The 12,017-nt window shown below is 37.5% G+C and overlaps 3 protein-coding genes across 4 annotated transcripts; all 3 read right to left on the bottom strand.

The window, feature by feature from the left end:
* Positions 1-1,262: 1,262 nt before the first annotated feature.
* Positions 1,263-2,861, bottom strand: LOC127523706 (probable G-protein coupled receptor 148). The gene has a single exon (XM_051914750.1). It carries the CDS (start codon positions 2,607-2,609, stop codon positions 1,497-1,499), a length of 1,113 nt encoding a protein of 370 aa, XP_051770710.1. The 5' UTR covers positions 2,610-2,861; the 3' UTR covers positions 1,263-1,496.
* Positions 2,862-4,107: 1,246 nt separating this feature from the next.
* LOC127523715 (probable G-protein coupled receptor 148) lies at positions 4,108-8,259 on the bottom strand. The gene is given in 3 exon segments (XM_051914762.1): positions 4,108-5,087; positions 5,090-5,719; positions 7,944-8,259. Coding segments are annotated over 3 exon segments (1,053 nt in total). The 5' UTR covers positions 7,957-8,259; the 3' UTR covers positions 4,108-4,677.
* Positions 8,260-8,404: 145 nt separating this feature from the next.
* Positions 8,405-11,993, bottom strand: mterf4 (mitochondrial transcription termination factor 4). Of its 2 annotated transcripts, none has more exons than XM_051914773.1 (4): positions 11,909-11,993; positions 10,425-10,833; positions 9,081-9,265; positions 8,405-8,862 (listed from the first exon to the last, which is right to left on the bottom strand). In XM_051914773.1, exons 1-4 carry the CDS (start codon positions 11,933-11,935, stop codon positions 8,458-8,460), a joined length of 1,026 nt encoding a protein of 341 aa, XP_051770733.1. In that variant the 5' UTR covers positions 11,936-11,993; the 3' UTR covers positions 8,405-8,457. The 2 variants fall into 2 exon arrangements, with proteins under 2 accessions (XP_051770733.1, XP_051770742.1); XM_051914782.1 differs by having other exon boundaries at positions 10,452-10,833.
* Between the last annotated feature and the right edge of the window lie 24 nt (positions 11,994-12,017).

Genomic DNA, 12,017 nt, shown 5'->3' with positions numbered 1-12,017 from the left:
ACTTCATATCCCAGAAATCCGTGCGGGAGAGTTTCCATGTGGCTGGCTGTTGTTTGCAAACAAAAACCAGATTATGAACGAAGACAGTTTGTCATATTGTTGTCACGGCAAAATATAATCGCCTTTTCAACTGTAGCAAAGCCCATAATGTTATTTTGTTACTACAAGGGGGGAAAAAAAAAAGATCAGAAAAAGTTATGTATCCCGTGAATATTTTACTTTTGTTTTTGTACATTAAAAGGCTGGTGTGGATATTGCGTTCCATTCTTTCTGTAACTGTAGAAAGCCGACTTGATTAAAAACAAACAAAACAGGTAGTTCTCTGGACAGACTGGGAAACGAGAAAAACCGTGACGCATGACTAGAAACTTGATCTACCTTGTGTGATGATACACATTTCGAAATATGCAAATTTTTATAGGAATATAAATTGCGATATATGCAAATAATTATATAAATATTATTAAAAACTATTTTATTTAGTATAAAAAAAATTTTGAGGAAAAACTTGCCAGCATAAAACTACAATGAGAAATCATCCTTATTTAAAAATGCGTCAATACCGCCATCTTGTGGTTATTTTATTTATTGTGGTGGTGTTTCGCGCGCATTATTTTCTGACATAGATTGGAAAACACTGTCCCACAGACAGACACACATTATATTACAATAATATATTATATATATTACAATAATAGGTATTCTTGAGTCAACTTTCCACTAGAACATTAACATAAGAATCTAATTTTGCAGCAACAGTGACATTTGTAAAGTTCCTTTTTAAAGGACGCGCACGTCTTTTAGAAGAGAGAGCACAATGTTTTATCATTTAAACTTCTCTGGTAAGTTTTATTGACTTATTTTCAGTAACCTTTCAAATAACCCAGGTCTACGTATAATGACTATTTTAACATAAGCTACAGGTGCTCGGTTAGTCGGCCTTACAAAATTTTCCATGGTTTATATAGCCATGTTTCAGTCGAACTACAACAGTCACTGCAATAAAATTACTTGGATTTAGCCTTAGTTGTTATCAAAAATGAAATAAAAGTAGCGATTTTCAAAGCCTCTTAAACTATTTATACAAAAGTAATTTATGATAGGGTTTCTAGTAACGATATCGATAGGTTATATCTTAAAATGAAGTAAATCTGATGTATCTGTGTAGGACTTCTGACTCTGAACAAAGCATATGAAGGCTGGGAAATGACTTAGTACTTTTTTATTGATAGGCTAGAAATAAAAAGTTTTTAGTACCAAAATACATTGTGTAAATACCATAAGTAAATACGTAACACCATAATAAACAATAAATGCCTTAATTACTATAACTTTTTGATTATACTCACATAATATTCTGACACATCATATTATTATTTCCTCCTGTGTACAAAACCACAGTCATTAGAGCTAGTAAATGTAAGGTTTTAACTGAACGAGTTGATTAAAAGCTCAATAACACTCTTTCAACTGTCTTTTTTTACAGGTTCAAATCCTTAAAGCACAGGTGTGATAGTTCTTGGCCTATTCAGCCGAAAGAACTGGAACAGCACGCTGCACAGTTCTCTATAGCGGAGCCCGTACAGGTACGGGGCTAAGGCTTTGGGCAGGATGAGTAAGATGTTAGACACCACCAGGGACATCCACAGGTTTGCTCTGAGGTCCAGAGTCTCACTATTGTGGCAAAGCATCAGCTCAATCATCAAAACGAGCAGGGGACAGAAAGCGAGGAACAGGTGAAGATAATGGATGAAAAATGTTCCTTTAGCACGGGACGAGGTCTGGCCCTTCCACACGCCCGAGCTACGCGTATAAAAGTAGAGGATGAGGTAACCAGACAACACCAGGAGGAGGATGAAAAGAATACTGGTGACCGTCAGCAGCATGGAGACATGGAGTGGGCGAAAGTGGCTTACAGTCAAAACCATGAGCAAAGGCAGGGAGCAGATGTGGAGGGCACAGGGACCCGTACTATGGTACCACAAAAACATGCCAACAGCTGCTGCAGGGAAAAAGACTGAGACGACCCAAATGGCAGCGACCGCTCCGTAGGTTCGCGACACAGGCCACACTGCCAGGTAGCGAAGAGGTGATAACACGGCAAAGCAGGTATCCAGCACCATTGCTGTAATACTTAGTACGCCAGAACTGTATAGTATCGCAGATAGGAAGAGCAGCACGGCACACGGCCACTCTGTCATCAACACACCAGCTAAATTGATGCAGGCGCTCAGGATATTCATGCAAACAAAGAGTAGGTCGCTGAAGAGAAGATTGGCCAGGAGGAGGTATCGCGTCTGCTGCCGCAGATCAACACGGGACATGATACGTACTAGAAGAACCGGAGTGGTCAGCAAAATGGCCAGGAAGGCCAAAATGGGGCACATCTGAAGCACTTTCATGTGACAGGGAGGGATGAATCCATGCCACTCGTGCGCAAACATCTCCGCTGGGCTTTCAGAGGAGTTCGAAAAAATAGAGGAACGTCTGTGAATCTCAGCTCGACCAGACTTGTTGTACCAATTGCCAAATGAACAAAGCAGAGATAAGAAAAGGTCTTCTGCAGCGAGGTAGAAAAGCTCAGACTTTCCCTCCATCAGAGTGTTCATCTCTTGGCACGTGTTTGTGCGTCCAATCCAGGGCAAAATGAGCGAAGGACAGATAAATGTGTCTCTCCTTTCCTCTTCCCGCAGACTGTGGTAAGTGATTTAGGGAACAGATGTGGATTTGTCACAGACACGCCTGTAGATGGTTTCTGTGGAGATCGAGGAACAGGTAAATATCACTTCACAGCTAAAAGGATCAGAATGACACCTGGGATTTTGCACCAAGGCATAAATATTGATATGTCTTCCGAGAATCAGAACTATTGCGTATCATTTACACTGTTATTTTTGGACTGATTGATTGTTTAACTTAGAGGACTAAGTGCCACACAGGTTAAACATTGAATGCTTACAGGAAATTAGACAAAGACACAATCATTTAAAAATCATGAAATGTAAATTTATTTATCTTGCCAAGAGAACAAAACAGCACTCAAAAATCAAACAGTATGAATCAATTTTGTGGTCATGAATACAGTATATATATACAGTAAATAGCTGGGTGAATCTCACAAAAAAAATGTCAAGAAATGTTCTTAAAACAAGAATTATATTTTGCATTAAGAAATTTAGTTCATCCAAAAATGAAAATTATCTCATGATTTACTCACTCTCAAGCCATCCTAGGTGTATATGACTATCTTCCTTCAGACGAACACAATCTGAGATATATTTTAAAATATCCTTATTCCTCCAAGGTTTATAATGGTTGTGAATGGGGGGGCCGCATTTTGAAGCCAAAAAAATTGCATCCATCCATAAAACAAGGGGGTTAATAAAGGCTTTCTGAAAGAAAGTGATGCATTTTTGTAAGAAAAATATCCATATTTAGAAATTACAAATTTTCAAATAACTAGCTTCCGGCGGAGGACCATACGCAGAATGCTCAAGTCGACTTGCGCCCAAATGAGTAATCCTCTGACGCGATGTATGACGCAGGATGAAGGAGTATTCTAAGCTTAAACGCCTCTCGCGGTTCAAACAAATAGGGCTGTGCAACAAATTTAAGCTCCTCTTCTCTTATATTGAAATCCTCCGACATTTCTCTATAAAAATGATTGTTTTAGACTTATAATCTGTGACCGGTGATTCGTTTTGCTCTATCCTCCTCGCAAACGCGTTCATCATTACGTTGTGCGTCAGGTCAAAGGATACTCTTCCATCGCAAATCGACATGCGCATTCTGCATACGGTCATCTGCCGGAAGCTAGTTATTTGAATTTATAACGTTTTAAATATGGATATTTTTTTTTTACTAAAAAAAATCACATTGCTTTGCTTCAGAAGGCCTTTATTAACCCCTTGGAGTCATATGGATTACTTTTTTTTATGGATGGATGCATTATTTTTGGCTTCAAAACACGGCCCCCCATTTACAACCATTATAAACCTTGGAGGACTAAGGATATTTTTAAATATATCTCCGATTGTGTTCGTCTGAAAGAAAAGAGTCATATACACCTAGGATGGCTTGAGGGTGAGTAAATCGTGGGATAATTTTCATTTTTGGTTGAACTATCCTTTAAGCCTGTTTTAAAATCCTTAATTTTTACATATATGAGAAGGAAATGCAGAAAAATTATCTTATTGTCATTATTAAGATTATCCTGTGTGGATATATATACAGGACGATCTTCATAATGACATTGAGATTTTTTCCCACACGATGACAATGAGAATTTTGGGAAATTGAATGTAATGTTATGAAAATGTCATACTGACAAATATGTTAATGTTATAAAACAGGCTTCATTTTCTTTATGCAAAATAGATTTGTTTCAAATAATTTAGAAATATTACACATACACATAATATTGCACATGCCATTCAGTCGTTAGTTTAAAAATGAAAATATAAAAAATACTTAAATATATGTAATATACTTTCATGTTAACAGTTAAAATGCTTTAATAGATTATTAGTACTAAGTATTAAAATATTTCTTTTGAGATCTCCTTCTTGCTCACAAGTGAATTCAATTCACTCTTCTACAAATGAATCCTCCAAAAACAGAGGGACCAGATACAGTTATTTTGCAGGGTGGCTCTTCTCTAGCTTCAAGTCCACTCTTCTAGGCTGCACTCCTCTGACTCTGATGTCTCTTCTTCCACAACACCTGCTGGACAGTCTCGTAAATCTCGTGATAGCGCAATATGTACAGGTAAGGAGTGCAACAGCGTGGCAGCAACATCAGTACGCACATATTAACCAAGTCAATCCACAATCCCAAATCATCCTTGGTTTCTTGCTTTAAAAGAGCCAGCTCGACAGCAAAGACCAACGCAGGTACAAAATACATCATGAGCAACAGAGTGTGTGCCAAAAGCGTCATACGCGCTCGGGAATACCGACTACGCCATATCCCAGAAGTCTTGGTGATGATGTAGAGATGTATGTAACAGTACACGATGAGAGCAGTGCAGAGGCTGACGGCAATGATGAAGTACAAATGAACGCCAACCTTCATTTCTGTTCCAACGAGTGCAGTGCAATTAACACCAAACACAATGGACGGCTCTGCTGGTCCTTGCCCATCACTTTCTCAAACATCACTAGCAAAGAGACTGGACACACTGCGGCTATCACCCAAAGGCTCATGATTATCTTCTTGGCCCGAGATGGTGGGAGAATATCTTTGTAACGTAAAGGCCAACGTACAGCCACATACGTGTCGACGACCATCAATGTGACTGTGAGCACAGAGCAGCTGTACGTCATCACCATGCTCACCATCATAAACTCACACAGCGAGTGGTGCATTTTCAGGCCTACAGAGTTGCAGGAGACCATCGCAAGGTTTATGGTGAGGAAAAGCATGTCGGCGAAGAGCGTGTTCACGAGGAGCAGGTAGCGGGTCTCTTGACGTAGCGAAGGAAAGCACAGTATGCAGAGGGACAGAACGGGGTTGACCAGCATTGTGACAGAGGTTAGCAGAACCGTGGGGATGAGGAACAGATTCATGTGTTTGCTTTCCATTATGTGGTACCAATCAACAGAGATGTTAATGAAAGTCTCAGTCATATTTAGAGTCCAATGCCACACTATTGAGAGAAAACAATTGCTCCCCGGTATGCTGAGACTGGAATGGTGGAGCACATATACGGCTTCTCTACCTACAGAAAACAGAAAAACCATGAGTACAGAAATATGTACATCACCTACACATTGTATGATCTGTAAAATTAGGACAAGGCTTCAAAAAAAAACAAATGTCTTTTCAAACAAAATCAAATTCAGTTTTATTTTCAAACCAGAAGGAAAAACAGCAGATATATTCATGACGCATCCTGCACTAGTTTTTTTTTTTGTCCAATCAAATGCTCTATAGAATACGAATGTCCCTCCTTCTAATATTAGTACAATCAATCTAATACAGCCAACTAGCTTTTTTTTTTAAGGAACTATCTCTTCAATAGGTCCTGGCTAAATTTCCTGTTTCAATAGTAAGTGAGTCAGCACAGGAACATCATCAATTCCTGGTGGACTTGTCAACTTTTACTCATCCTCATGTTGTTCCAAACCTGCAGGACTTCATTCTTCTGTGGAACCTAAAAGAAGATACACTGCTGTTCATAATTTTGGGAACAGAGATTTTTAATGTTTTTAAAAGAAGTCTCTTATGCTCATCAAGGCTTTATTTATTTGATTAAAAAAACAAAAAAAAACAAAAACAAAACAGTAATATTGTGAAATATTATTAGAATTTAAAATAACTGTTTTTTATTTTAAAAAAATATTTTAAAATGTAATTTATTCTTGTGTTGGCAAAGCTGAATTTTCAGCATCATTACTCCAGTCTTCAGTGTCACATGATCCTTCAGAAATCATTCTAATATGCTCAAGAAACATTTAATGTGTACAATTGTACAAAATATTTGTGTACAATATTTATTTTCAGGATTCTTTGATGAACAGAAAGTTCAAAAGTACAGCATTTATTTGAAATATAATCTTTTGTAACGTTATAAATGTCTTTACTGTCACTTTTGGTCGATTTAATGCATCCTTGCTGAATAAAAGTATTAATTTCTTAAAAAAAAAAAAAAAAAAAATTCTTACTGACCTCAAACTTTTGAACGGTAGTATATAATGTTACAAAAGCTTTGTATTTCAGATAAATGCTGTTCTTTTGAACTTTCTATTCATCAAAGAATCCTGAAAAAAGTACACAACTGTTTTCAACATTGATAATAATAAGAAATGTTTCTTGTGCAGCAAATCAGCATATTAGAATGATTTCTGAAAGATCATGTGACACTGAAGACTGGAGTAATGATGCTGAAAATTCAGCTTTGCATCACAGGAATAAATTACTTTGTAAAATATATTCAAATAGAAAACAGTTATTTTAAATTGTAATAATATTTCACAATATTACTGTTTTTACTGTATTTTTAATTAAATAATGCAGACTTGGTGAGCAGACGAAACTTCTTTTAAAAACATTAAAAATCTTACTGATCCCAAACTTTTGAACGTAGTGTATTTTGAGAAAAGTCTCAGTGTTTTGATTTGGGAAGTCAATGATAAACAAAATAGTTTAGTTACCCACATTCTTCAAAATACCTTCTTTTGTGTTCCATGGAAGAAATACATAAAGGTTTTGAATGACATGAAGAAGAGTAAATAATGACAGAATTGTCAGTTTTGAGTGGACTATCCCTTTAAATGGTTATAATGGCCTGAATGAATCTTTCCAGTTTGCAGTTTCTCCAAAAAAGATGGATAAATGTTACATTGAACATCATAAAAAATAAAATCATTAAACATAAATTAAAACCATCAAAGCATCAATCATCAACTTGACTGCTTCTCCCAATACACATTCCAGTCTCTAGTATATGGGCCTGAACGATGAACAGAGAATAAAAAAAAGTCCAAACACTATACCTATAATTAGAACAAAAAGTTAATTGTTTTTTTTCTAACGTATTCTTGATAATACTGCATTAAAAAATGCAGAAAATGAGCAAGTCCATATTTTCATGAAAACAATCAGATACAAATCAAAGGGTTAATAGCGATAACAGTATGAAATGCCTCATGAACTTAGTCTAATCTTGCTCTAAATTCTCAGCCACAATGTCAAATGCCCCAAGTTTCAAATACATGATGACATAAACAAATCCATGCGAATAATGTGTGTAATGTGTCTTGTACTGTTGTAGAAACTAACAAACTAACACCAATCGTTGTGACAAGCCACACAGTTCCTGGTCCACAAAACACTTCTGTTAGTTTTAGCCCTGTTTCACCAACAAACAATCCACAGAAGAAGAATGAAATATGGATGCATTGACTAACAATCGATTAACTGTGTTAAAATGACTCACGTACCTGTTCCACACATACACGTGTGCAGTAAATTCTGCTTCCATCCAAACCTCCATTAGACTAATGTCGCCCCAGATCAATACCTCCCGACTCTGTCCTTGTTATCAGAGCAGGCGTTCCACTGATGCGCACAGATCCGTAAACGAGCGCACGGCACTAACACTCTTTCAGCTCTCCATGGTTACTTAGCATTTGATGTAAATTGTGCTGACCCTCCCCATGACAGGCCGTTCAGATAAACTAACACTAACACTGTTATTACTTCAATGTCCCTCGACACTATTATGCACCTCATATCCGGAGCTAAAAGCTTATAAAGCAATAAATGAGATGGAGAGTAAAACAAACAAACAATATACAAAAATGTTGGCATGACCACCAGCCCTTAAACAAATGATGCTAGTAGTTTGCATTATGCAAACCTGATGCTGCAATGCATCTCTAATAAACAAAACACTGAGGAATTTTGCTGAATGAAAAAGTTTTTATTCATTTTGAATTATTAATACAAAATCCCTCATTTCCTGCCCTTCTTGTAACCAGTGTTCCAGAGATGCTTCCTCCTGTGCTGTCCGTCATCATCATCATTATATTTATCCTCCCCTAACTCCTCATCCTCATCACTGCTGTACTCATCCTCCCTCCCTTCTTCCTCCTGTTCTCTTGCCATCAGTTTGTGAAAAACATGGAACTCCTCTACAGTTGCCATGGCGACTTGCGTCAGGTAGGTTTCCTCAGAGACGCAGAGGACGTCTTTGAGCGGGGGGTTGGCGACGAGTGTTTGGCCCTTCTTGTCTGGCGTCTGGTACAGTCCCCTCCGCTCCAGAAAACAGTGACGACACCGCAGCTCAGACAGAGACAACCTGAACAGCTTCGCCTTTACCATCTCTGCCTGCCGCACACCCATACGGAAATATGCATACTGCGGGAGGAAAACAAGCTATGAGTTAGTTTGTAACTACTGTAAAACAGACAATGACCTCTAAATGCCAACTTCAATGACCCGCAATGGATCACACAACAGTGAAACGTCATAAGAAAACCATTTACAAGGATAGTTTACCCATAAAAATTCTGTAATCAAGGGAAACTTTTAGTGAAGACTGGTTTAAACTTGTTCAGCTGTAATACCTGTCGTACCTGAAATTTATACTCCAGCTGGGCCAAATCCTCCTCCAAAACCTCAGGTGATTCTCTGAGGATGTCTGTGACCTGTTGGACGGTGAAGAGGCATTTCTCTCTGAGCAATCGGGACACCATGTTTACCCTCTTGATTGGCAGGACCATGACCTTGGGGTAGTGACTGATCATCCTCTGCAGACTGCCTGTGGACAGATTTCAGACAGATTTCAACTTGAGTGGCTTTCAAACTGGGATCTATGGAGTCCATTAAAAAAAATTACATAATGCATTTTAACACCCTGCCATCATTTAGGCTATGAGACAATGCTTCCTCGCTACTGACGTTTTTTCCCCGTCATTTAGGCTATGAAACAACGCTTCCTCGCCATTGACGGAATTTTCCGTCATTTAGGCTATGAGACGACGCTTTTTACGCCGATGACAAAACTTTTCGGCTTTCCGTATTTTCAATGTTATATGTTAGGGGTGCTATTACAGATCTAGAGTACAGAATCTCCGGATCGTGATTTTCTCAGCTTTTTGTTCGAAATGTTTAAAACTTGCCCATATTCAATTGTTAATAAAACAACAGATGAAGCTAGAAAATTATTAAAAATACTGACAGTGGCTAGCAAAAAAAAAACAAACAAACAAAAAAAAAAAACACGCTGGCAGGGAAAGAGTTAACAATGAGGAGGGAAAAAAACCTGAAGAGTCAGAGCCAATAGCCTCATAGGCAAAAAACATGTAGATCTGACATGTAGCATGGACCTTTCCTAATCCCATCCCCTTCTCTCTCTCCCACTTTGCTTCCTGTTGATTGTCTATACTGTCCTATCTCAATAAAGGCAAAAACAACAACAACATTTATTATAAAAAGTTCTTTAATCCAAAGTACATAAGTACATAAGTTTGGGGTCAGTAAGATTTTGATAAAATTTTAGAAAGTCTCTTATGCTGACCATGCTGCCTTTATTTGATCAAAATACAACGAAACAGTAATATTGTGAAATATTATTACTATTTAAAATAACTGTTTTCTATTTGAATATATTTTACAAAGTAATTTATTCCTGTGATGGCAAAGTTGAATTTTCAGCATCATTACTCCAGTCTTCAGTGTCACATGATCTTTCAGAAATCATTCTAATATGCCGATTTTATGCTCAAGAAACATTTATTATCAATGTTGAAAACAGTTGTGCTGTTTCATATTTTTGAGGAAAGCGTGACACAGAAAGTTCAAAAGAACAGCATTTATTTGAAATAAAAAGTAACTTTATAAATGTCTTTACTGTTTTTAATCAATATAATGCATCCATGCTGAATAAAAATATTAATGTCTAAAAAAATCTTACTGACCCCAAACTACCAAAAAAGATGCATCACCTTCTACCAATCCCATCTTCCTCAGATGATTGACGCGTTGCTGTAAGTCTGCACCTTTCAGTGAATATACCTCTGGACACTTCTGCATTATTTTCAGGATACTGGAGGGATTTAATCCCAGGATAAACAGTGCTGTCAGAACAGATGGAATATGTTTCCCACGGCTCTTCGTTGCACCTTCATGCATCTCCTCGGCTTGAGTTTCTGAGAAGCCCATCTCGAGCAAAGAGCACAGGGTGAGGTGGGTCACAGGTCTGTGGGTGACCTGACTGGTGCGAGATGGATTCACTTGATGGGGCTCTTGTTGTGTGGTGCAAAACGGCATTTGACCTCTGCTCACAGCCACAGGACAAACACGCCATCTCCACATCCACTGCACCATCTGAGACACAGACGGAGGAAGCAAATGCTGCTCAATTCAATACACAATGGTGCCAAACAGTGTTTGAACACAATAAATCTAAATACATTTGGAACAATATATCAGCTTTTCTCAGAACGAACTTTACTGTTCTGAGCCATGGGGAATTTTATTTTTTAGTGTTATCAAGTCAATTCTCCTCACATGTATATAAAAGGTAAATTTAAATACATTAACATAATAAAATAGCAATTTATAAGCTGACACAAGATAGACAGGACTTGAAATTTATTGAAATTTTAAAAATATATTGAAATTTTAAGGGGAAAAAACCTATTCCAAATTTTCAATAAACAAAAATGAAATCATTTATAAGGATTTTGAACTAGGTGTTTTAAACTAAATTGCAAAAACACTGCTAGAAAAAAATAATAAACGTGTATTTTTACACAAATTTGTGTAAATTGAGTTTTAAAACGTACCGAGACTTCTCATGAAGAAAAATATCCCCAGTCTCCCATGTGTGTGTGTGTACGACATCTCGACATTATATTGTGTGTGTGTGTGTGTGTGTGTGTATATATATATATACACACACACACACACACACAATTTAATGTCGAGATGTCGTACACACACACATATGGGAGACTGGGGATATATAATGTCGAGATAACGTACACACACGGGAGATAATAGGGCTATAAGTATAATGTCGAGATAACGTTGTGTAGGGGCTATAAGTTGTTTTTAATCAGCTTTAGCCAAAATAACGAGAATAGTTTTAGATTTATGTATAAATAACTGCCCTTGCCCTTCAAATCATCGAGGCAGATATTTCTTGCAAAATCTGGTACCCAGATTTTCTAGCAATCACACATACTGTTATATTAAATACGCTATTACACCATTTTTATTTGATTCATCACAATGGATTGTTACTCTGGTTCCCACCAGCAGATCACTGACAGAATCTATTTGATACAAAGTCACAGTTCGCTGCATCGCGATAGTTTCTTAGCAGCTGTTGAACACTCGTGCTAGTGTTTAATTCTACGATAATGTGTAAAAATTTCTTTTATCATTTCGTCCTCACCTGTTTTCTGCATACATGTGTACCCATATCTGTGCCGCGTCAAAACACACCCGCGCTGAAACAACAGCCAGAGCTCAGAAGTTCCGGATGTTTGAACGGAAGACGAAAC

This window comes from Ctenopharyngodon idella, chromosome 2, assembly GCF_019924925.1.
Source record: "Ctenopharyngodon idella isolate HZGC_01 chromosome 2, HZGC01, whole genome shotgun sequence".
Lineage (NCBI taxonomy): Eukaryota > Metazoa > Chordata > Actinopteri > Cypriniformes > Xenocyprididae > Ctenopharyngodon > Ctenopharyngodon idella.
Note: the sequence above shows the minus strand (reverse complement) of the source record. Positions and strands in the feature narration are given on the sequence as shown.